This window comes from Dipodomys spectabilis, unplaced genomic scaffold (assembly GCF_019054845.1).
Source record: "Dipodomys spectabilis isolate Male_0828 unplaced genomic scaffold, ASM1905484v1 ptg000019l, whole genome shotgun sequence".
NCBI lineage: Eukaryota > Metazoa > Chordata > Mammalia > Rodentia > Heteromyidae > Dipodomys > Dipodomys spectabilis.
In genome coordinates, this window is record NW_024870696.1 from 1,298,601 (window position 1) to 1,324,203 (window position 25,603).

The following is a 25,603-nucleotide window of genomic DNA, read 5'->3' on the forward strand; positions in this document are numbered from 1 at the left end:
TTTAACAATTTGTTTTCTAATGGGAGGGAAGGGATGGTAGGGGAAAAACAAAGGAGGAGACAACAATGCTTGATAGGAAATGTACTCATTACCTTGCTCCTGTAACTGTAACTCCTCCTCTGTACAGTATTCTCACAATAAAAAACTTATTTAAAAAATTTTGTTTTCTAATTCCATTTTATTTGATCATATAATATACAAATTTATACACTTATCTTCTGTAATATAGTGTCCTAGAATCTAATGGTAAATAAATACCAACATTCGTTTTACAAAATGACAAATGTGTTTCACAATAGAAAAAAGTTGGAGAAAAAAATCCACAGTATAAATTCACAGATTTAAATTTTAATCTATAGTTACTGTAATTATACAAAAATTATTTTTATCTTTTATGAAGTGCTGAAGAACTATAAGCCATTTTTTTGTCTTCAAAGAACTTTCAACCACATGGGAAAGATTAGTATGTTAATTTCTAAGTGCAATGGTAGGTAGAATGGAGTGACAAAGATTTGTCATGCATGGAATGACTAATTCTAACAAGTTACTGAGTGGCACTTATTACTTAAGGTACTGAGCAGATTTTCAATTAATTGGAGACCTAGTAGGACGATTCATAAATTAAAGGAGCCTTATGAATAAAATGTATGTGTTATAAAACAAACAGCTAACAGCCAGCCCTGGTGGCTTAAACCTGTAGTCCTAGCTATTCAGGAAGTTAAGACCTGAGGATCTAAGCCAGGATGGGCAGGAAAGTCTATGAGATTCTTATCTCCAACCAACAAAACCAAAAAGCAAAAACAACAACAACAAACCCAAGGTGGAGCTCTGGCTCAAGTGGTAGAGAACTAGCTTTGAGCAAAAAAAATCTCAGTGATAGCAGCCAGGGGCTGAGTTCAAGCCCCAGGACCAGCAGAACAACAACAAAAAAACCCAAACACAGCAACAACAACAACAACAACCCCAAAACATATAGCTTCCACTACCCTACCTTTGGCTAGAATGGAAATGTTTTAAAAAAGTAGTGGGGGGCTGGGAAGGTGGCTCAGTGGTAGAGCGCTTGCCTTGCATGCCTGAGGCCCTGGGTTTGATTCCTCAGCACCACATAAGCAAAAAGAAAAAAAGCTGGAAGTGGCGCTGTGGCTCAAGGTGGTAGAGCGCTAGCCTTGAGCTGAAGAGCTGAGGGATAGTGCCCAGGCCCAGAGTTCAGGCCACACGACCAGACCCCCCAAAAAAAACAAAAAATAAAAAAGTAGTGGGTAGATATATTCAAGAAAAAAAATCTACATCATGGGAGGAAGAAATTCTATGTAAGTTAGTTTGGATTTTATTCTTGAAACATTTGGAATTTTTGACAAAGTGGATCCAAGAGGTGAGAAAATGAGTAATAGTAATAGAAAGGTGAGAGAGAGTAGAAAGAAGAACGGAAGCTGGGATGTGAGAAATCAGGGGGGATGAAGTTTTGCATAATAAAGGTAATTCTAAGATTTTTGAGTTTATATGGTTGAGGAAGATGGTGTCAATTTCATTAACAAAAGAAGTAAGAGTAATCCCTTTTGGTAGAAAGGAACAGAAAAAGTGTTTTCTGATAATGTGTTTTATATACCATAGATGGACACAAATTTCAGAAGGCTGCTGAAAATTTGTTTCTGGCACTCAGGAGGGAGATACCAATCAGAAAAATGCATATTAGGTAAAACTGAGAACAACCTATCAAGCACTTGCTTGAGGCCCCTGAGTACCACTGCACAAAAAAAGAAGAAAAAAAAGCTGTGAAATAAACTCAGCTTACCCAGTTATGACTGGATAACTATAATTTTATTATCTTTAAATTAGTGACACCTTTTTTTATTTTTTACTTTTTGCCAGTCCTGGGGCTTAATCTCTGGGCCTGGGCATTGTCCCTTAGCTTCTTTGGCTCGCTAGCATTCTACCACCTGAGCCACAACACCACTTCTGGCTTTTTCTGTGAATGTGGTACTGAGGAATCAAACTCAGGGCTTCATGCATGCGAGGCAAGCACTCTACCACTAAGCCACATTCCCAGCCCCACATTTCATATTTTTGAATCATATTTTTCCCAGTTATGGACTCCAGTTTTTGAAAAATGAGTCTTCAAATTATATACCTTATAAAATTTTGAAATGTCTTCTAAAATATTTTAACATATTCTTGACTAGGTGTGAGGGGATTCACTCTCAAAAGCTGATAAAACCACTACTGATAAATATAAATGGGTATTTCTAGAAGTGAAATATGGAAAGATGTAGGTACTTAACAGTTGCGTCTGTAAAAGAGACATGCTCAATGCTGAATACTACTACAAACAGCCGTACAGATCAAGAGGTCTAAAGAGATTTAGTATACAGCATGTCTTGGTGACCTTTAGAAAAGCAGGTTCAGCGGGGTGTTTGTGAGAAAAAATGAGATCAGAAAGGGAAATGAAATACAGAAAATTAGTATAGTTACTTTTTTAGGAAGTCGGATAATTAAAGAGATGGATGAAATTGTAATTCTCTTTTTTCTAAGGATGGAGATCTGAATTTATGTGCATCCATAGCAAAGGAACATTCACAAAGTGGGAACGTGAGTGCATAAGATGCTAACTGATAGGTAAAGCTCCCCAAAGTGGAAGGAGAAAATGGAATTCACTCTTGGGGCTCTTTAATATTCATTAGACTCTTTTAAGACTATTAACTTTGGTTTTTACATTGTTACCATCCAGTCTCCATCTCCTCAGCTCATGTGTACACTCATTAGAATAATTGGTCTTCCTCACAAATATGCAACAAAAAGAGCGACCTACTCTTTATTCATTTTTTTTTTTTCAATGGTGGGGCTTGAACTCTGGGCCTAGGTGCTGTCCCTTAGCTCTTCAGCTCAAGGCAAGCACTCTACCACTTGAGCCACAGTGCCACTTCTGGTTTTCTGGTGTTTTACTGGAGATAAGAGTCTCACAGACTTTCCTGCCTGGGCTGGCTTTGAATTGTGATCCTTAGATCTCAGCCTCCTGAGTAGCTAGGATTACAGGCGTGAGCCACCAGTGCCTGGCTTTATTCATGTTCTTGTGTACAGCAGGTGCTAAATCATACTAATAAAAAAATGATTCGACTTTGTGGCTTCATTTTGGACTCTAATTCAATATCACACATTCTTCCTCAGAATAACCTTTTCTTACTAAAAACAGGTAAAAATGAAGAAATATTATTGATTAAATTCATTTTCCAGAAGGTATTGTTCAAACAACTTAATGAGGTATTTTCATAAATGACAAAAAAATTTCCTGTTTGATCAAATATTTTTAATTGCTAAGTCAGTAATAGTCAAGAATCCTATGTGTACAAACCAACCTATAATATTTGAATCCATAAAGATTTTTGGCTCCATAGTTCAAAAACTTACGTTTGTGAAGCAAGATGTACAGTAAGACATAAAGTTGTACTTGCTGAAATTATTAAAAGTGAAAGCCTGTAAAACTAGAAAACTGAAAACTGTAGCACATTTGAAGAAAATTGTCAAAGATTTGTCTACAAAATTTATACCTATCAAACATCTCTGAAATCACTTTCTGATTAAAGAAAGGTAGTATCAAGCAATCTGTATTTTAAAATCACTCAACCTGCTTTTCATAACACTAAGTATCTAGAAGTCAACAGGCAAACCTCTTGTTAAATTAGGTGAGTCCAAGATGTCAGGAGATTCTTTTAAAACTTCTTCTGTTACTGTTTCCTCAGCTTTCAGTTCTATTTCAGATACACCATCTTCATCTTCCCTAGTTATGATTGACTTCAAAAGACTAACTAGATCATCTAAAAATAATTTTTAGAGTATTATTAATATGTATATCTTAATTCTAACGCATTTCAGATTTCTCAATCATTATTTGTCCTAGTAATGCATTTCCAAGTTTTTCAAACAGTATATACATCTTTATATAATAAGTCCTGGAATACATAAATGTTCCCAATCCTTATTTTTATTTTTGAGACAGGGTCTCTCTCTGAAGTCCAGGCTTGTCTCCAACTGCATATCCTCCTTCAATCTCAGTGTGTAGTACAGGTATCTGGCTTAACACATTCTTAATGGTGAGGAGGTGGAGAAAGCATGCACTCCCTAAAGCACCTGAATCTCTTGTGACCAATTTAAATAGACATAATCTGAAAAGCAGTAGGCTACTTTGCATTGTAAAACTCCCCATCCACCACCATACTGTAGGTGAAGAAATAAACAGGCCTTATTTTGCATGTACAAGCCATGCATGTATATGAAACGTCTACCTGAGATGGTGACTTTTCTTTGCTCCGATTAGACCTACTTGTTTTAAATCTACTTATAACAGTTAATGTTCTTTTAAAATCGCAGGGTAATTCTATTAGACTACAACTATCCAAGTGTCTAAAAACACCAAATTTAAAATTGGTCACATCGTAGCAGACACGATAGGTTAAAATACCCTACGTGGTTATTCAGTAGGAGGAAGAAACATCAATTTACGGACCATGAAACAATTTCGTGAAAGTAGTCGCTAAACCTTCCTTGCCATTTAAAGACGTTCAGAAGGTCCTTACAGAAGTGGTTAATCGTCAGGTTTTAAAGTTCCCAAACGATCCAATCAACTAACTACCACTCAGAAAACATGAAGCGGATTCAGAGCACAGTAACACGGACTACTCATGCTCAACCGTCAGCTTCTGAGGGGATGGAATAAATACATACTCGTTTGGTGTTGAGACGGGGAGGAGGGCACTGAGCTGTCTCCCAAACAACTTTCAAGTCTCGAATTCTCTGGGGGAAGCGAGTTAGAAAGGAGAAGGAAACACGGAGGCTGAGAAGCTGGTTGACAGTTTCCAAGCCGGGGCGCCTCGGGCCGTCCAACCCGCCAGGGCCGGTGAGGCTCGGCCGGCGCGGGCTGGCGACGGGCTCCAGCACACAATAACTGCGTGAACCTACTTCTGAGCATGAGATGATTCTCCACAACCAGAAGACTCCGAAGCGGGTCGTTTACTCGAGCCCACAGCACCCCCCGGCCCCCCGGGTGCTGTTCACCGACTTGACCTCGAAGCTTCCGGAGGTGCCTCCGGGCACTCCGCGCCCTTTAATTCCCCTCGCCCGCTACCCCGGCCCCCTCCGCTCCGAACCCAGACCCGCCGATCCCCGCGATCCCCCTCCCTCAACTCCCCCGGCTCTCCTGCGGCGGGGGACGCTGCGGGCTCCGGCACTTACTGCTTTCAGCCTCCTCGGGGGCAGACGCTAGGGACGGGGACAGGGCCGGAGTCTGGGCCCGGGCAAGGGCTGGGGCTGGAGCCGAGGCCGGAGTCGGAGCCGGTTCCGGAGCCGAATCTGACACCCGGGCCGAGGCCGGGGCCGAGGTCGGGACGCCGACCTGAGCTCCCTCCTCCTTCTCCAGGGGTAGCAGCTCCCCCTCCGCCATGTTCTCCATAGTTACCGCCTCCGCGCCGGGGGACCTGGGGTGGGGTGGGGGTGGGGAGGGGGACCCACGGCGGGCGGATACAAGTGGCGTCACGGCCCACTGGGCAGGATCCAAGCCGAGGGGAAACAAATGAGGCGAGGGCGGGGTGCGGGCAACACACACACACACACACACACACACACACACACACACACACACACAAAACCACAACAACACACAGAAAAGAGGAACCGGCTAACAAATCCTGTCAGCAGAAAAGCCGGAGGCAACGATTCGAGAACGCTACCGCTTCCCTCTCCCCAGGCGTTGCGACGCCCCCTTACTCTGCGCAGAAGCGTGTTGGAGACCTCGTCCAATCAGGTGAGAGAGTTTCTTTTGCACGCTGCGTCGCTCATTTCACCGGCCCAAGAGCGAACCTCAGAACTACAATACCCAGGAAGCATCGCGCCCCGTGGGCGGGGCCGAGTTCCAGTCCTCAGAGGAAGAACGCTACGGAGCGTTGGGGCGTTGGTGTGGAGCCGAGCCCAGAACTACATTTCCCAGTGAGCAGCGGGCTCGGGGTGGGGGGGCTTTCTCCTGGCCTGGGCCTCCGGAGTCGCTACCGCCGCAGGCGCCGGTAAGGTAGGAAACTGGAGGTGCGGTGACTTTTAGCTGGGTTAGGGGGGGGGGTCTTCCATCCCGGGGCCTCTCACCCCTGAGCCAGACACTCTGAAGGGCCGCGAGTCGGCGGAAGTTGTCCCGGAGTTGCGGGGGCCTGGGCGAGGGGGGGGGGGGGGACGAGGCTGTGGGCGGGTCTGGCTCACTGAAGGGTGTGGCCCGGGGCGGGTCGCAGGTTCGAGCTTGCCTCCTCGTTGCCCCCTCGCTGTGTCCGGCTCTGGTGGGTTTCTGGGAAGCGGGTGAATCCCGCCGGACGCCGAGCCGCCGAAACCTGTCCGGCCAACTCCGAGCTGGGTTGGACCGCACCTCCTTTCACATCCTTAGCCCACACCTGTGACCCGAACGCCTGTGTCGTGTTGCTTGCGGCCGCGGGTCCTGTGAGCATTGGGTTCTTTGGGCCCGGTGTGGGTATGGGCCTTACAGGCCCGAGACGAGAGCCGGGATTGTTGAGAGCTTCAAGGCACTTGGTGGATGCGTTTCAGGTTTCCTACGATTTATCGCTGGTGGATCTGCTCCCCAGTCTTCTCTTTACCCTTGTCAGTCCTTCTTTTCTCTTTAGGACGGGGGGGGGGGGGTTGGGAGGGGGAAGCGGGGAGGGGGGGAAGAGGGACGAACTTGAGTTTTCTAGTTTCCCTGCCTGGGATTCGTTTGAAGGGTTTTGGCAGCAGGGAATGAGAGGGAAGCTGCTTTTTCGTCTCTGGTACCAGACATCCATCCAGATGTTTTTTCTGAGTTATTAAGGGTGATGTGTACCTTGCTTACTGGTCTGTTGTTATTCTTACTGGTTTTCAGAAATGGAAGAGAGCCTGAGTTGTCACCTTGAAACGCTAACTGGAAGTTGGCCTCTTCCTTTCTCCTTCGTTTGGAAGCTTATCTGGAAGGTTTTTTTTTTGTTTTTTGGGGTTTTTTTTTTTGCTTTTGGTGTGTGTGGGTGTGGCTGTGGGTGTGGGTGTGTGTCGGAACCGCTAATTTGGAACTTGGCCTTTTTCTTTGCCCTTAGTTTCGAAGTTTGAATGGTTTGTTATTGTTGTTGTTTTCGTTTGGGGGTGGGGGAGATGGGAGGCGACGGGGGGGGGGGGGGTCGGGGGGAGGCCCTGGGGCTTGAGCTCAGGGCCTGAGTGCTGTCCCTGAGCTTCTTTGGCTCACAGCGCCACTTCTGGCTTTTTCTGAGTAGTTTATTGGAGATGAGTCTCAGGCTTTCCTGTCCTGACTGGCTTTGAACCTCGCTCTCCTCAGATGTAAGCCCGCTGAATAGCTAGGATTACAGGTGTGAGCCACCAGTTCCAGGCTTGGAGGGTTGTTTTGTTTTCTGGTATGGGGGCTGGAACTCAGGGCCTGGGGGCTGTCCCTTAGCTTTTTCCGCTGAAGGTCGCTTTTTATTGGTTAATTGGAAATTATAGTCTCTTGGATATGCCTGTTGGGGCTGACTTCATACTGCAATTCTCTGATCTCGGCCTCTTGAGTAGCAAGGATTACAGGGAGCCAGCCAATGGAGCCGTTGTTTGTTTGTTGTTGTAGTCCTTGTTTTGTTGTTTTTAAGACCGATTATCCTCATAAAGGTTCTAAAGCCCTTTTAATCTGAGGCTGTAGCTCCGCAGGGGAGCTCTTGCCTAAGTACTCAGGCCTTGGTTTCCATTTCCAGCCAATCAAGACAACTAAAATCCTTTAAATCCTTCCCTCTTTTGATTAACTAGTATTCTTGGGCATATATTGAACTTTATTTTAATAATTAAATGTAAAGTATCGCTGTTATATAATCTATATAATTACAGCCTAAAGAAATGCTGGCTATTTTAATGCACCCTTTAAGAATAATCGCTTTTTTTACATTTCTAGATGCGTTCTGTAATTTATTTTTTCCTTTTTTTGGGTGCTGCTGGGAATGGAAGCCAGGGTATTGTACATACTAGGCGAGCCCTCTACCACTGAGCAACATCCCCAGTTCTTGTTTGTTTGTTTTTGTTTCTAGAAAGCTTGACAAAATATGTCAACTTCAGGCTGGGAAGGTGGCTCAGTGGTAGAGCACTTGCCTTGCATGCATGAGGCCCTGGGTTCGATTCCTCAGCACCACATAAGCAAAAAGAAAAAAGCCGCAAGTGGCGCTGTGGCTCAAGTGGTAGAGTGCTAGCCTTGAGCTGATGAGCTGAGGGACAGCGCCCAGGCCCAGAGTTCAGGCCCACGACTGGACCCCCCCCAAAAAAATGTCAACTTCATAATTTAATACCAGCTGGAAAACAAAAGATGAAAGCATTCAATTTTAGTATATGGATTCTGTGGAAATGTATTTAAGAATTTCTGAGCATGAAGGGAATCTTCAAAGTTTGAAGAATTAAGGAAGTACAATTGTGCATCAGTCAGTTACTAGGTTATCCAAAAAGTTTGGCTTAACAGGATCATAAACACTTATTCATCCCATAGTTTCTCTGGGTCAGGAATTCAGAAATGACTTTCAGGTGAATTTGGCTTTGCATTTTTTCATGAGGTTTCTATGAAGATACCTGCCGGGGATACTGTCCTGTGAAGGCATGATGATAGCGCTGTAGGAGCAACTTCAAATATATTTTGTCATCACCTAATGGCATTTCCCAAGTTTTTAATACAGCACACTTTTCAAGAAACTCTGGTTCTAATAGAACCTATCATATACCTCCTGGGCAAGATAGTTTTTGTCTCCATTGTTTTAATTGACTTTCTCAAAAACCCTCTAAGATGAATTTTTTATTTTATGTATAATGAAATGGGCTCAGAAAATTGTATATGTAGTTTGCCTGCAGTTTGCTGAAGGTTCACATAAGAAATGACAGAGAAGCCGGGCGCTGGTGGCTCACCCCTGTAATCCTAGCTACTCAGGAGGCTGAGATCTGAGGATCACAGTTCAAAGCGAGCCCAGGCAGGAAAGTCCGTGAGACTCTTGCCTTCAATAAACCACTCAGAAAACCAGAAATGGCTCTGTGGCTCAAGTGGTAGAGCACTCGCCTTGAGCTGAAGAGCTGAGGGACAGCGCCCAGGCCCAGAGTTCAAGCCCCATGACCGACCAAAAAAAAAAAAAAAAAGAAATGACAGAGAATGTGTTGGAAAAAATGAAAATTCATAACTAATTGGTTTTGAAGTGTAGATGTTGTAAAATATGTCATTTCAGCAGGCAATTGAAAATAATCTGGCACTGGAGGAAGAAGTAATAGCTTCAAGTCATAGATTATTTTTTACATTATTATTATTATAAAGATGATATACAGAGAGCTTACAATTACGTAAGTCAGGTAAAGAGTACATTTCGTTTTACTCTCTTCCAGTTTTTTCCTGCCATATCTACCCATAAGTTTCAACATAGTGTCCACTGAATACCATTGCTGCATTTGTTTACCCTTTGTCTCTCCATTTCTGTGCCTCTCTTTAGACCCTCAAATACATATAAACAAGCAGCAGAACAAAAAGAAAACAAAAACAGCAAAAAAGAAAAAACCTTGTCAAGGCATAGTTTGAAACTCAAGCTTGACTGATCAAACTGAAGGAGAGGAACAGATTTTTATGAAGGAGAATGTAAGTAAGAAAATGTGGAACAATGAGAGCATCTAACCATCTTGAGAATAGATAGAATGTGGAAACCATTTTTTAAAACTAATTTTTATATATCTAAAAAAGAATGGTTCCTAATGTATTTTATTGTTATAAAAATGTATTTGGAATTTTTGTTCTAGCTTTTAAAGATGTCCAATGAAGAATCTTGTGGGAAAGAAGAAGATGCTCAAAGAAAAAGCTGTGCCTCTTCAGTTATTTTTGATGTAGTAAGAATTTTTATTTATAGACCTGACAATGTCTTGGTCCCCCTAAGTTCCCTCCCCTTTCCTTCCCTCCCCCTTTTTCCTTATTTATTTATTTATTCTTCTTTTTACTACTGCTTAAAATTAGGGACCCCTTGCTAGCATAGCTTATTTGCTCATGGCTGGTGCTCTACCACTTGAGCCACACCACAAGTCAAGCTCTTTGCTAGTTAATTTGAGATAGAATCTCATGGACTTTTGTACCTGGGTTGGCTTTGAGCCATGATCATCCAGGTTTTCCCCCTGAGTATCTAGGATTATAGGTGTGAGCCACCAGCACCTGGCTATGGCTTATGTTTATGTAATAAAAAATACGACTTACTTTTGCATTGAGATAAGTAAATACTTTATTCTGCCTATGTAGCCTAGAAGAAGTAAGTTGATTTTCTCATTCCTTATTTGTGTTATTTTTCTTATTCTTTATAATTTTATGAGGTAGTTACTGTTATCTCAGTTGCACAGATAAAAAACTGAGGCTTAGAGTACTGAGAGGAAAATACTTTTCATTTGTGACCTCAATTCTAAGCCCATTTTCACATTTGTAATAACAATTCATGATTAGACTGCTTCCCACATTTTCTTTCTTCATTTCTTCAGCATTGGCCAGAGTTGCACTACTGTCAATCAATGGCCAAAGTTTGGCAGATGATAGTGTTAATGTTAGAAAAGGTATACTTTCCATGTTCCTTTCTCTATTTTCAACACTACATTTAAGAAGTATTTGGGAGATGAAATTTATAGTATGTCATAACTTGGGTGGTACTGTTTCTAGGAAGTAAGAACAATGTAATTGATATCAAAACCAGTAAAAGAAAACCTCATCTAATTGGTTTTATTGTATACTTTATGAATAGTCTGCATAATTCATCACCAGAATTAGTGTGTGTGTGCTATTTTACCATCCATAATGCGAGACTAATCTTGCAAAGGTGACTATCCACTTAAGTGGTTTCTGTGTTGTAGGTTAGTTCATAAGACTTTAATGACCAGACTGAAATAGTCAAAATACATTGTACTCTTTGATGTTTGTTCTTTGCTTCTTATAAGCTTTCTGAATATGAATTTAGTCTCCAAGTTATAGTGGTAATTAGGAAAGGGACCTTGGACATGGTCATATAGTATTTTTTTGTCCTTGATTTATATCCCTACCACCACCATTTATCATTCTTGAACTGTATGCCATTTTTGGGGGGGGCGGAGGAGGGGTCCGGTCGTGGGCCTGAACTCTGGGCCTGGGCGCTGTCCCTCAGCTCTTCAGCTCAAGGCTAGCTCTCTACCACTTGAGCCACAGTGCCACTTCTGGCTTTTTTCCTTTTTGCTTATGTGGTGCTGGAGAATCAAACCCAGGGCCCCATGCATGCAAGGCAAGCGCTCTACCACTGAGCCACCTTCCCAGCCCCTTGTATGCCATTTTTAATTCTTTTCCATTCCTTCTGACAAGTAGTCTAGTCAGATGTTTTCTTGTCATTATTTCTTTAAATGTGCTGTCTACGAGGCCAGTGGTGGTTTTCATGTTGCTAAACCTCATTTGTCAGTTCTCCAACCTCATCTGCCTTGATTTACCAGCAGTGTTTTTCATAGTTAATTATGTCTTCCTCTTGAAACACTTTCTTCACTTAGCTTCTGAGATACTGTACTCTTCATTTTTCTAATGAATGCTTGTGTCTCAAATTCCTTTGCTGGTTCTCCTTATCTTTTTAGATGATAAGCTTTCAAGTGGCCAGGCTCACAATTTCCTCAGTTGAGTCAATTGCAATTTCATTCACTTACTTGCATAAAAATCCTAGGAGCATCCTCTACTGGTATCCAGTCTATTAGTGATTTCTATAAATTTATTTTTAAATAACAATTTTTATTGTTATTATAAAAGTGATGTACAGAGGAGTTACAGTTACATAAGTCAGGAAAAGGGTAATTTCTTTTGGACCCTTTCTCTCATTCTTTCCCAGAGCTTTCTTTTCTTTTTTTTTTTTATAATATAGTCAAAGTCTTAAGACCTTTATTATTGCTATTCCATGGTCTAAGCAGCCAACTTGTTTTCTCCAGTTATCCCAGTAGTTTCTGTTTTTGCCTTTGCCTCTTCATGGTCTATTCTTATTTTTGTCTTTTATTGGTGCTGATCCTGTAGCTTGAACTCAGGGTCTGGGTACCATCCCTGACCTTTTTCTGCTTAAGGCTAGTGCCCTGCCACTTTGAGCCATAGCTTCAGTTCCAGCTTTTTGGTGGTTAATTGGAGATAAAAGTCTCACAGACATTTTGCTTGGGCTGGCTTCCAATTGTGATACTCAGATCTGAGTTTCCTGAGTAGCTAGGATTATAAGTGTGAGCCACTGGTGTTCGGCTTCTTGGTCTATTCTTAACCCAGTAGTTGTTAATGTAAGCAAATCATGATTCCTCTGTTCAATAATTTCTATTGGTTTTTCATACCATTCAGAGTAAAAACCATGCATGTTGGGGCTAACAAAACTACCTGCTTTCCCCATCTCATCTCCCCATTACTCTCTTCTATGCTACTGTGGCTTACTTGTTCCAGGATCTCAGCTTATTTGTGCCTCTCAGGGCCTTGGTTTTGCTGATAGTTCTCTTTTGAGTTGAAAACTCTTTTTCTTTTTATTCATATTCTGTGTTTCTTCTTTTTGTTCTGGTCTCTATTCAGATGTCAACATGTCAATGGGATCAGTTTTAACTAAATATCCCAAATCCTCCCACTTTCAGCTCCCAGCCCATCCTATCTACTTCCTCTCTTTATTCTGCTATATCATCTGACTGCACTGGATTTTTGGCACTGGATTTTTAACCTATGGACCTTTACTATCTTTTGCTTAATCTCTTCTCATTGTTCTTTGCATCTTTGGTACATGGTAGGTACTCCTAACAAGTTTGTTCTTGGTCCATTGAATTCAAGATCTACTAAAAACTGATGGGATGTATGGTTTTACTTTGTTGAAGACTGAATCCCACCATGACAGTGTCAACTTTTACTACATTATTATCTGAGCTGTCAGCTGGCCTGCTGTGCAACTGTATGCATCTCATCTCTAATTGATGAGTATACAGGCTCATAAATCAGAATATTTCTAGTTCAGTTTTTTTTCTAGTAGTCTTCTTATCAAAGTTTATATATCTTTAAGCGTTCTCCTCTGGAGTACATTATTAAATAGGAATATCAATGTGGAATAATGATGAAATACTGCTGAGTGTACTTTATTTTGAACCTTTCTGTTTTCTCCTCTTTCCCACCAAATGCCATTCTTAGGACAAGGAGGAAAAACCTTCAGCTAGTTCTATTCGTTCACCTTACTCTATAAGACCAGTTTCATCAGGGAAGAGAAAACTGGTGAGTGTTAAATACTGTAATGACTTGTATTCCCAGCTGCTTGACAGGTGGAGACAGGAAGATGGAAGTTTGAGACCATCTACAAAAGTTAGTAAGAGAGGTTGGAGGCATGGCTCATTTGGTAGAGGGCTAGGCAATGATTTGAAAGGGGTGCTCATTTCAAGTCTCAGTCTCTTTTAAAAAAAAAAAAAAAAGTGACATCCTATCTCAAAAACCAGGCAGAGGTAATGGTACACGTTGCTTTTCAGACTATATCTGAAAAGAAACTAAATGCAAAAGAACTAGCATGTGGCTTAAATGGCACTTGCCTAGCAGGTGTAAACCCCACTACTACTAGGAAAAAAGATATTGTAACTAAATGATGTTCATGAAGTTTTTTGTTTAAGAGTTGAGGTCTCACTTTGTTGCCAAAGCTAACCTGACTTCTGAGGATCAAAGCATTCACCCTACCTCAGCCCCCCAAGTCTCTGAGGGCTTTTCTGCCCAGGCTGGCTTCAAACTGTGATCCTCAGATCTCAGCCTCCTGAGTAGCTAGGATTATAGGTGTGAGCCACCAGTGCCCAGCTATTTTAGTTATTTTTGAGTGTCTTTGTGCTTCTCATTTCTGGGACAACAGATGTGTACCTTTGTGCCAAGCCATTGGTCATGATGTGTGAAGACTTAGGGTCTGTGTTGGAGGGGCAGAATGATGCAGGCTTCGGCCTCAGGATTATCTGAGGACTGTGTTTGTGTATGTGGAAAGCTCTTGGCATGCCGGGCTAGAGAGGGAACATGTTCTCTCTCCCTATCTCAAAGCACAAGTCACAGACTACTGGGAGCTTAGGAAGTAGCTCTTCTGCTTGCTTAAGCATAGACGAACAGCTAGTCAAACATTTTCCTGAGTATGGGGAAGTGGTTTGAGCTTGCTCTAAAATAGTTTAGGTAAAATATACAAAGATATTGTCTCATAGGTTAAGTAAAATTGTATCTGTTGAAATTCTTTGTGTGAATGTCTCCTGACTAAATCTTGGCAAAAATAATGCTTGCTTGCCTTTAAATACTCACTAACAATAAAGTACAGCATGCAGTGGCAATTGCTGTTTGCACTCTGCATCCCCTGTGTCCTGGTGATTTCGCAACCCTTACCCAGGGACCCCAAGCCTTAGACGTTGAAAATGATGGAGTCTGGACTTTTTTTTTTTTTAAATGTGGGACTGACCTCAAGCCAGATTATCCTCATCTCTACCATCCAGATAACTAGGGTTACATCTTTAAACTAAGATGCCTGACTCATTTTTCAATCTTTAGAATGTATTTTGTCTACCTTTTTTTTCCTTAGGACCTTCACCTTTTGGTGGTGGATGTTTTGAACTCCTTAATACTGACTGGCTATTCTTCTGCTTTGATGCTTAGCTATATCTTTAAGTTATTTCTACATATCCTTTTTTTTTTCTTTTGTCAGTCATGGGGCTTGAACTCTAGGGCTGGGCGATGTCCCTTAGCTCTATAGCTCAAGGCTAGCACTCCACCACTTGAGCCTCAGAGGGTTTCCTGGTGGTTTATTGGAGATAAGAGTTTCACAGACTTTCCTGCCCAGGCTGGCTTTGAACCCTCATTCTCAGATGTCAGCCTCCTGAGTAGCTAGGATTATGGGTGTGAGCCACCAACGTTCAGCTTTCAACATTACCTTTCTTGGGTATCACTCCAGAGTACAGAGTGGTCTGTCTGCTACTGACATTTTCTGTGATGATGAGGTAGATATCTAATTCTGTTTAAGCCTTTGGTGTTTTATTTGTAAAATAAAGATGATAATTGGGAGGATTAAATGAATTATTATGGCAGCCTATTTATAGTTATACAAAAGAATTATGTCCTAATCTCCTTTCTCTGTCACTTTAACTCTAATGCACAATTTATATTTTCTAAATGATGTTTTTAATTTTTTAATTTTTAGAAATCAGATCATACAGACATTCTATATTGTAATACCAAAAGACGACAAGACCTGAAAAGGTAAAATCCATTTTTTTTCTACAAAGCTTTTTACTATTTTGCCTTAAAAAATAAGACTAATTTTCTTTTTCTTTTTCTTTATTGCTAGTGATCAAACCCAGGACCTAGCACATGTGAGGCAAGTGTTATACCACTACATGATAAACCAGTCCTAGTAATTTGAGTCAATCTTGCTATATACTCCGGGCTGGATTCAGAATTGTAATCTTCCTGCCTGTGCCTCAAGTATTAGGAGGCTTGTGCCACAGTACCTGGTTTATTTTTTCATATGCTGAAGTAGCCACATAGTATCACTGTTTCCCTTTATTATTTTTCTCATTGTTAGGAAGTTCTCTATTAAGAAGTATATAAGCATCCCATTTTCTTCTGTAGTTACTAAAGTTTCAATGAAAAGTACAGTGATTATGATAATTTTTTTGTTTCAGAATTTATTTTGTCTGATATTAGTAAAATTAACTCTCTTTCAAATAGTAAACCAGTGATTCCAACGCTATATGTTAATCCATAGTAGACCAGTGATTCCACACTATTTGTTAATCCTTCCCACCTCTACCCTCCCCCACTGCACTCTATTCTTTCTCCCTTTTCTGCTCCGCCCCACCCCACACTGCACTCTCTTCTCTCCCCCCCCCTTCACTCTTCTCTCTTTCTCTTCTCTCTCCTTGAAGACCAAACTCAGGTCCTTGCACTTGTCTACTTTTTTTCTTAAAGACCAGTCTGTCAACCCTAACAAAAGTTATATCATAAGTATTATTTGTAATGAAGTAGAGGTCTTTCTGCTTCTTTACAGATTGAATGCAAAAATTGATATACCCAGAAAGAAACAAAAATGCAGTTCTTCATCTCAAGAATCTGTTAAACTCCAAGAAGCATCATACTCAAATGCTAACCAGATTACATCACAGAGTCTTTCAAATGGAACTAAAAAAGATATTAAATTTACAAATGTAAGGAGTAAGCTTGACTTTGGAATTAAAAATTTTAGCTGTCCTAAAATTGCCAAAGATGTGAAACCTAAAGCTGAAAACCAGATGAAGGAAAAGAAATGGCCTCATTTACTTGCTCAGAGGGAAAAGGTGAAAGAAATCAAGAATGAAAGGACCAATAAATTTAGAGACAATTCTGAAGAATGTATCTTGGTGAAATACAAGAAAAATCAATTTTCTCATGATTATAATTCCAACAACATAATTAAGGAACCTTTTGAATCTAAAGGAAAGAAAATCAGCTTCAGAATTCCAATAAAATCCTTTAATACCCGCCAGAAACTACTAGAAGAAAATGTTTACAATTTAGAATATAACAAGTCAAAGACTAAGCAGGAAGAAAAAGAACGCCTGGAAAGTTCCCGGATTTCATTAAGTTTAACAAGGCACAAAACCGAACACTTGTGTTCAGATTCCACATATAAGCAGACTGTTAATGAGAGGAAAAGAAAATATCATGAGTATCAAGAAAGTAATGATTCAAATTCTAAGGAAAACCTTACCCAGGTAAGTACAAAATGAGGAATTTGGGTTTAGCAAAAAACAATTGGTAAGGTTTTAGTTTCTTTTATTACTGATGATAATCATTATGGACTCATTTAAACTTGGTTGTAAAGATAACAGATCTCTTATTTTCTAATTTCAATTTCCCTAAGGTTATATTCTGGTCATCAAGGATCTGTAACAGAAGGGAATGTGTAAATGCATACAAAGAAGTACTTACAGATATTTGTGTGGGGGGACAAAAGCACTATAAATCTTGTATGCTTTTTGAAATCCAATACTAAGGTCTTTAGGGGCTAATAGTCTAGTTGTCACTGTATAACATGCACTGTAATAAAATAGTCTATAAGAGGTATACAATGTGTTTTCAGGGATTATTTATGTAAATTAATGCAAATTAAGTACACTTAATATTGGCATGCACAGCATGAGATTAACGTAAATATATCTTGACTGAAGGAAGTAACTTGAATTTCCTTAGATACAAGTGAAGTACTTTGGAATGAGGAAGCAAGGCTATTTTAGGCAGAGGAATGGTATGTTTTGCTTTTCGATTGGGTAAAAATTGGCATTTGTGGACTCTCCATAGCTTTGTTTATATGGAAAATAAAATCTTTTAGATATTTGAACTTAGAAATGAATTAGACTGCACATAAGCAGCGCTTTTGGATATCAAGACCACAGACTGTGAAGCTGAGGCCGGAGATTTACTTGAGCCCCAGGGGATGGACTGAGCATTATAATGAGATCCTAGTTCAAAAGATGCTTCCCTTTTGTTCTTGTTTTGTTTAATGTTACTAGAGTTTAAACTTGGGTGCTGATGCTTGAACCCAGAGTCTTGCACCTGGAAGGCAGACATTCTACCAATTAGTCAACTCTGCAAGCCCCTGAAGATACTTTCTGGGTAAAGCTGGATTATAACTGAGGAGCAGAAGAATGGTTTAGGAAGTTGTATTATTGTTATTGTTGTTAGTGCTGGGGCTTGAACTCCAGGCTAGGTGGGAGCTTAACACCTAGAGCCTTACCTCCAGCCCAATCTTTTTGCTTGTTATTTTTGTGATAGCATCTTTCTGTCTGGGTTGGTTTCAAATCTTTTTGCTTTTAGCCTTCCCTGTAGCTAGAATTCAATTATATCTTACAGATGAAAGAAATTAACTGAAAGGTAATCAGGGAAGCAAAATAATCACATTTTCCAGTTAGAAAGTATTGGTAGCTAAAACCATTACTATCCTCGTTCTTGCTACTCTCTTGTCTTCCCCTGGGAAGGCTTGTGTTAGGTTTTTAAAAAGAGGTAGCCAAGTAAGAACAGCACCAGCACGCACGTGGTATTCAGGTAAGGGGGAGGTTTATTCAGTAGACCTGCTGGGACCAGGCAAGGGTGGCACTCCACGTGGCTGGGAAAGGCCTGGGAAGGAGAGAGCTGGGAAAGAGAGGAAAGAGCTAGAAAAGAGCAGAGAGAGGGGTAAGAACAGTAGCACTCACGTGGTATTCGGGTAAGGGGTAGGTTTATTCAGTGGACCTGCTGGGACCAGGCAAGGGTGGCACTCCACGTGGCTGGGAAAGAGAGAGGGAAGAGCTAGAGCAGAGAGAGAGCTAGAAAAGAAGAGCAAGAGCAAGAAACTAACAGAGAGAGAAAGGGAGAGCGTCTGGGCCTGGGCTAGGCCTTATGTAGCGTATGGGTGGGGAAAGGTGTGGCCACATCAAATTCAGAGGTGACCTCTTCCAGGTGTCTCAGTTGCCTAGGTAACGCAGGTACTGGGTGGAGACTTTGCTGCGAGGAGGGTGGAGTCTGCTTGCCATCCAGGAGCGGACCTTACAGCTTGGTCTTAATCCATGTATTTAAAAAGGCATGCTGGAGGAAGGCAAATTAAATGCTATTAAAACTTTCATTTTTAGTAGGGAGGAATTGATTTGGGACAACGGAAATGAACTTTTCTGGATTGTTAAGTGATGAAAATCCCTTAACTCCCCAGAGAACAAAAGGGGTATTTGAAACTCAAAGAAAAAAAAAAGAATATTTGAATTTCAAGAGTTTTAGGGGCTGGGAATGTGGCTTAGTGGTAGAGTGCTTGCCTAGCATGCTTGAAGCCCTGGGTTCGATTCCTCAGTACCATATACACAGAAAAAAACAAGAAGTGGCGCTGTGGCTCTAGTGGTATAGTGCTAGCTTTGAGCAAAAGAAGCTCAGGGACAGTGTCCAGGCTTTGAGATAAAGCCCCAGGACTGGCAAAACAAAAACAAAAAACAAAAAACAAACCTAAATGATAATCTAGTCAGATTTAGAGTCAGCACTGGAAGTGTAGCTTTATTGGTTGAGAGCCTATCTTGCAAGTATGAGGCTCTGAGGTCAAACTCTAGGACTGAAAAAAAAGAAAAATTAGAGGAACATTATGAAATTCTTTGGTCCAATTAGTACACACACATATACAACAAAGAATGATAGGAAAGTAAAACAGGCTCAAACAAGGAAGTGGGCATCAAAAGGAGGGGAAAGGGATGACAAAGAATGTAAATGAGGATGAATGTGGTCAACATAGTTTATTTGTGTGAAAATAGAATAATGATATCTGTTGATGTTGCTTTAAGAAGGGATAGTGGATGGGAAAGAAAAGAGGTAAGATTGATTAGGATATATGTATACATGTGTAGAAATATAATGAAACTTTGTATAACTAATGTAAAAGTAAAATAAGAAAACTAAAATCAGAGCAGAGATTATAAATTGCATGGTCATGAAATTTTAAAGCTATAATGGGCTGATATAAATGATGCAGGTAGTTATAAATCATGCAGGTAGTGTTATGTCATAGGAATTTTGATGTAGAGATAGGGTGGAAGCTAAATTCCCACTGAAGCATTTTTGTAAATACTGTATTTGTTTAAAAGGGGTTCTATAATTTGTGTTATAGTTTCCTCTAAAATACATGTGAATTTGCAGTTATCTTGAAAAATTCTTAAAAAATGATTTTTATTTTATTTTTTGCTGAGTGAGCAACCTGTTATTTTATTTTTTTGCTGAGCTTCCTGTCACCTGTGCATAGGATCAGGTTAGGACTTAACTTATTCATTGAGAAAATGTGCCAGTTTATAAGAGGCTGAGGCAAGAAGATCAAGAGTTCAGGGCCAGTCTGGCTATATAGAAATACCAATTCAAAAAATCTAGAAAACCAGCAAAAGAAGTTCTAGTACAGGGCTGGGAAGGTAGCTCAGTGGTAGAGTGCTAGCCTAGTATGCATGAAGCCCCAGGGTTCAATTCCTCAGCACCACCGAAACAGAAGAAACAGAAAAAGCCGGAAGTGGCGCCGTGGCTCAAGTGATGAGTGCTAGCCTTGTGCAAAAGCTCAGGGACAGTGCCTAGGCCCTGAGTTCAAGCCCCAGGACTGGCAAAAACAAAAAACCACAAACAAGTGCTGATACCAAGTTGGAATGTTAGAAGACAAAAAAATAAAACACCAAGCACATAATACAACTGTGAATTTTTCAGTCTTCTGTTTTGCCTGATTACAGTCCTCCAGTTCCTTTTGTTTTGCCATGTCCCTTTTAGAAATGGCTCCTTAGCTTCCATCACTGAAGGCCAGTTGTTTTTTTTTAATCATGTTTCTTTCTATTTCTTAGAGTGCATATAGCTCAACATTGAGGAGATGAGTATATTTAGTACTGAAAGCCCCAAATAATTTTACTCCCACGTTACATGAATAGAATGGGGCTTTTCTGTTCTGTAGAGAATCAAGGGACCCTTAGAAATGTCTAAAGATGGAGAGTGTGAGCAGTGCTACTGACATCTAGTGGTCAGAGTCCAGTGATGCTGCTAAACATCTTAGAAGGTACAGGACAACCCCCCAAGTCCCACCCCAAATGTTAATAGTGTCAAGTTTAAAAACTTGTGTGTTTCATTCCTAACTAATATAATGATTCTTTTCACTTCAGAATTTTGAAGCACCATGTTCATCAGTGTCACCTGAAAGTGTTCAAGATACAGATCAAGAGGTTACTTATTTACTTTGAATATTTTAATGAAATTCAAACAGTTCCCACTTTTTCTTCCATGAAAGGATTTGTACCTTAAATTTAAGAGATTAAAAAACTATATCTGTGTCTATTGGTAGATATCAATATCTGTACTGGTAGATCTATTCATAGATATCTATGGATTATATATATGTATGTCCATATACATATATGAAATACCCAGGAAAGCACTGTGTATAACTACATATGGCGCAAAATGCATAAAGGATTGATATAGAAAATTTATTAAATATGATACAAAATATTCAGGAATTTCTATAACAGTTTTGCATGTTAGTATGAAAAGAAATTGTCAATGTAATATTTAATTGTAGAAATTGTTTAATTTTTTTTGCAGCATGAGTTGTACACTGAGTAGAGATCCTGAATTTTTCTCATCTATTTGACGTTAAACACCTTTTACTGAAAGTATACAGTAAAATTACCCTACAGACTTACCAACATTCCCCAAACCTCTGCAACCCTTTTATTGTTCTGAGCTAGATTTCATGAACCCTGAATTTCATGGTTGACTAATGGTTTTTTTTAGTAGAAACTGTTGATAGACAAATATTAGATCATTTAGTAGTCTTTCTATATAGCAATCACCAAAAGTAATAGATGATAACAGGATTAGCTATGGATTATATGGCATCTGTATATTTTCTTACTAATGAGGATAAATGCTTTGGTCTTGGAAACAGAAGAGTTTACTTCCATATGTGCTCCAGGCTCTCTGCTAACAGTGTTACTGAGATTGTTTTATTCAGTCCTCACAAAAGCCTGACAAAGAATAGGTATTTAATATTCTTTCATGTAAATGAGCAACTGAGACCCAAGATAGTGAAAGAATTTGTTTCTTCAACGTTACAAAGTAAAAGAAGGAAGTATATTTATAAATATACCTTGCTGTCTTCATATTTCTATGAATTTTTAAGTGACTTAATGAGTGTGTTCTTCTTAATCAGCAAAGTAAGCAACTCAGAATATTTCACTGAGGTCTTTTATAATTTAGATGCAGATAGTAGAAGAACTCCATGCTGCACGCGTGGGGAAAAGTGTGGATTTACCTGTTGTTCCACCTTCTGGAGAGTTAATGAATATGGAAATTGACTTGATGGAAGATGATGTACATTCTTCTGCTGGTATTCCTTATATATTAATGTTTATGATGTCCTGTGCTTGCCCACAAGTTAATAATGTGCAAACATTCAGTTTTTACCTTATTTAGATGAAGGTTCATATGAAATGAAGTATGGTGTAATTTTTTTTTTTTTTTAGGTTTAGGAATCAGGTCTAATATTTGTCTTATCATTTGTTTTCTTTCTTTTTTTGAGGGGGGGGGGTGTCCGGTCATGGGCCTGAACTCTGGGCCTGAGTGCTGTCCCTCAGCTCTTCAGCTCAAGACTAGTGCTCTACCACTTGAGCCACAGCACCACTTCTGGCTTTTTTTTCCTCCTTATGTGGTGCTGAGGAATCGAACCCAGGGCCTTATACATGCAAGGCAAGCGCTCTTCCACTGAGCCACCTCCCCAGCCCCTTATTTGTTTTCTAAACATCTCACATTATTAGGCAGTTAGAAATAATTCTCATCCTTTGCCAAAAAACAGTAATCAGAGTTCTGAATTCTTTATTCTTGGCTATTAACCACAACTATTTACCAGTTTCAACTGAGTAAAACACTGTTCAGATATAAGACAGATTGTCTGAAGGTATTCTTTTCTGTGCCTTTGTGGTATCAAAACTTTAGTCATTATACAACACAACTTTGTTATCAAGTGATCTTGGAATTTTACTTTTGTTCTTTTCCTCAAGCAAATACTGCTTTGGACAAAAAACTTCTAATTGTTATTGACACGAATGTTCTAATGAATCATCTTAAATTTGTGAGAATTTTGAAGACAACAGAAATACCAGGTATTTACAAAGCATACTTTATAAAATCCTAATATTTTTTCTTGAATTGTTACTTTATATTTAGCTGTACATATAAAATCAGCTCAAATTTTAAGAAAGAGATCCTTCTTAAGTTAGCAATCTAAAACTCACTTTAACTCACCTTTTAAAGTGGTATTTATTATAATTCAAAATTATTTATTATGAAAACTTAATTAGGAACCTTGATTATAAATGTTTGCTAAACTCATTCTTTTTTGTTCTCTAGTTGTAGTTATTTTTTTAAACATTGTTCTGACTTTACATTCTATTTTTAATTTATTTTCTTATTTATTGTGAATTTCTTAAAGATAGGTGCTATGTGTTATAACATTTTTAGTTCTCCTTTGGCAATTGGATTTAATTCAATAAATGTTGGTTGGGTTCTAAGAAATCTTTCTGTTTTTTTAGGATTTGACAGACTTGTATTAATAATTCCCTGGGTTGTTGTGCAAGAGTTAGATCGTATGAAGGAGGGAAAATTACTAAAACATGCCCAACACAAAGCTATACCCGCAATTCATTTCATCAATGACAGTCTCAAAAATCAAGATAGAAAATTATGGGGTCAATCAATACAACTTGCATCTCAGAAACTTTGTGAGTATTGTCTTTCAAGATGCTTGCTTATTGGTAGACTTGTTTGGGTACTGACTTACTATTGGGAGGAAACAGATCAAAGCTCTAAAAAAATATGCTTATTGGAATGTGAAATGGAACGGATGTTGTGATGGTGTGTGGATTATTTTGGGATTCCTTGGTTTTTATTTACCTTTCTGTTTCTCCTAGACTTTCTCAGGTTCTGTCAGTATTTCCCATAAAGTAACTATATAGTACTTTATAGTATATACAACTGCATACAGAGTTTTGTTTCTGTGGGGAAGTCAGTATGTGATTTTGAACTCAAGGCCTTAACCCCTTACTAGGCAAGCATTTTACCACCAAGACCTCAGCCATTTTTGCTTGAGTTTGTTTTTCAGATATGGTCACTGCCTGCGACCAGTATCAGATACTGGTTTCTTTACCTAACAGAGCCTTCTGAATAGCTGGGATTACTGTATGATCCCCCTCTCCTGGCTTGTGTGTTGAGATGGTTGTCTCACTTTTTTTTTTTTTTTTTGTCAGTGATGGGGCTTGAACTGGGCCTGGGCGCTGTCCCTCAGCTCTTCAGCTCAAGGCAGGTGCTCTACCACTTGAGCCACAACGCCACTTCTGGTTTTCTGGTAGTTTATTGGAGATAAGAGTTTCACAGCTTTTCCTGCCCGGGCTGGCTTTGAACCGTGATCCTCAGATCTCAGCCTCCTGAGTAGCTAGTGTGTCTCACATTTTGATAGACTTGGTCTTCCACCTTGGTCCTCCCATACTCTTATCTCCCACTAGCTGGGATTATAGGCATGAACCATCAAACCCAGCCTAAAGTTACTGGTACTGGGGCTTGAACTCCAGGTCTCATTTTCTCAGTCAGCTTTTTGGGTCTTGGTTGTTGCTCTGCCACATGAGCCACACCTCTATTTTTGGCTTTTTGCTGGCTAATTGGAGATAAAGCTCTAGAATTTGTCTTCCTGGGTTGGCTTTGGACGGTGACTCTCAGATCTCAGCCTTCTGAGTAATTAGGATTATTGGTATGAGATATTGGTGCTTGGCTTCATGCCATTTTAAGAGCTAACTAACCATTTATACTTGATGGGGACAGTTTTAAGAAATAGGTGGTTAGGTGATATCACCAATGTATGAATATCAGAGTGTACCTACATGAGCATAATAATATAAGCATTCCCTGGCATGGCTTCTAGATGTAATGAATAGACACAGTCAACATAAGATGAAGAAGGCTTCTGTCAATATAACACAAATACACTGTTCTAGAGTGAAGTTTCTTGTAAATAGGAACACACTCTAAATTATAATAGAACTTACAGAAATCAGTAAGTCATTTATTATCTTTATGAAGTGTTATGTATTGTATTTGCTATACCTTTACATGACTGACAGCACAGATTTATTTGTACCAGCATTACTACACACTTGAATAATGCATTGTGCTATGAAATAACTAGATAATAGGTATTTTCCAACCATTATAATTTTATGAGACTACCATGTGTCCATGATTGGCTAAAATATCATTCATTATATGGTACTCTATTACATATTTATTGCAGAGGAGTTTTCTAATTTAAATAATTAAAAATTGAGAACTATATGGTAAAAATGAAGAGGAAAATACTGTAAAATGGGACCAAGGTCAGGGCTCATTAACAAAAATGTTTTGAATCAGTGTTTAATAAGAAATTCACCAAAAGCTTGAATCAGTGCCTGGTGGTTCCAAACTATAGAGACTATCATCCAAAATCAATTTGAGGTGTGGTCCTACAATTATTAATAGACACCCAAGGGAATTCTGAGATAGGTAGATTAATAACCTGTTATAAACATTGTTTTTGGTACTGTATCTACACTTAACAATATTTTCACAAAAGCAAATTTTATTGTATGTTTTAGGGCTCAAAGAATGCCAGAGGATACCCTTGGCAACTAATTAGCATTTGTTAGTTTCTAGTCTGACATTTAGCTTACAGGGTTGCATTTCTTTTTTTTTTGTCAGTCATGGGGCTTGAACTCTGGGCTTGGGCACTGTCCCTCAGCTCTTCAGCTCAAGGCGAGCACTCTACCGCTTGAGCTACAGCGCCACTTACAGTTTTTTTCTGGAGATAAGAGTCTCACGGTCTTTCTTGCCCGGGCTGGCTTTGAACCATGATACTCAGATCTCAGCCTCCTGAGTATCTAGGATTACAGGCGTGAGCCACCAGCGCCCGGCACAGAGTTGCATTTCTTTCTTTCAAGTTTGCTGATAGGCATATTCTAGTCTGTCTTAGTAATAAACTATTCACTTAGTTATTGAGCAACTATATGTTATGTGAATTTCAGAGCT

General features: G+C 39.8%; 2 protein-coding genes across 11 annotated transcripts in view; one reads left to right on the plus strand and one right to left on the minus strand.

Annotated features, from left to right (window-relative positions):
* Window positions 1-5,509, minus strand: part of Trmt1l (tRNA methyltransferase 1 like) — a 31,150-nt gene extending 25,641 nt beyond the window's left edge. The window contains exons 1-3 of one of the 5 annotated variants that reach the window (XM_042674703.1): window positions 5,224-5,509; window positions 4,717-4,785; window positions 3,663-3,809 (exon numbers count right to left, since the gene is read on the minus strand). In XM_042674703.1, the coding sequence (XP_042530637.1) occupies window positions 3,663-3,809; window positions 4,717-4,785; window positions 5,224-5,440 (433 nt within the window). In that variant the 5' untranslated portion in view covers window positions 5,441-5,509. Of the gene's footprint in view, window positions 1-3,662; window positions 3,810-4,716; window positions 4,786-5,223 lie in introns of those variants that run through there. The other 4 variants (XM_042674700.1, XM_042674702.1, XM_042674701.1 and 1 more) reach the window with 4 other exon arrangements.
* A 426-nt stretch (window positions 5,510-5,935) lies between these two features.
* The window catches only part of Swt1 (SWT1 RNA endoribonuclease homolog), a 61,064-nt gene continuing 41,396 nt past the window's right edge, over window positions 5,936-25,603 (plus strand). The window contains exons 1-11 of one of the 6 annotated variants that reach the window (XM_042674691.1): window positions 5,936-6,052; window positions 9,486-9,628; window positions 9,787-9,873; window positions 13,166-13,246; window positions 15,180-15,238; window positions 15,327-15,356; window positions 16,029-16,731; window positions 20,656-20,715; window positions 21,752-21,881; window positions 22,552-22,653; window positions 23,083-23,271. In XM_042674691.1, the coding sequence (XP_042530625.1) occupies window positions 9,617-9,628; window positions 9,787-9,873; window positions 13,166-13,246; window positions 15,180-15,238; window positions 15,327-15,356; window positions 16,029-16,731; window positions 20,656-20,715; window positions 21,752-21,881; window positions 22,552-22,653; window positions 23,083-23,271 (1,453 nt within the window). In that variant the 5' untranslated portion in view covers window positions 5,936-6,052; window positions 9,486-9,616. Of the gene's footprint in view, window positions 6,053-6,253; window positions 6,309-6,495; window positions 6,571-9,485; window positions 9,629-9,786; window positions 9,874-13,165; window positions 13,247-15,179; window positions 15,239-15,326; window positions 15,357-16,028; window positions 16,732-20,655; window positions 20,716-21,751; window positions 21,882-22,551; window positions 22,654-23,082; window positions 23,272-25,603 lie in introns of those variants that run through there. The other 5 variants (XM_042674695.1, XM_042674697.1, XM_042674692.1 and 2 more) reach the window with 5 other exon arrangements.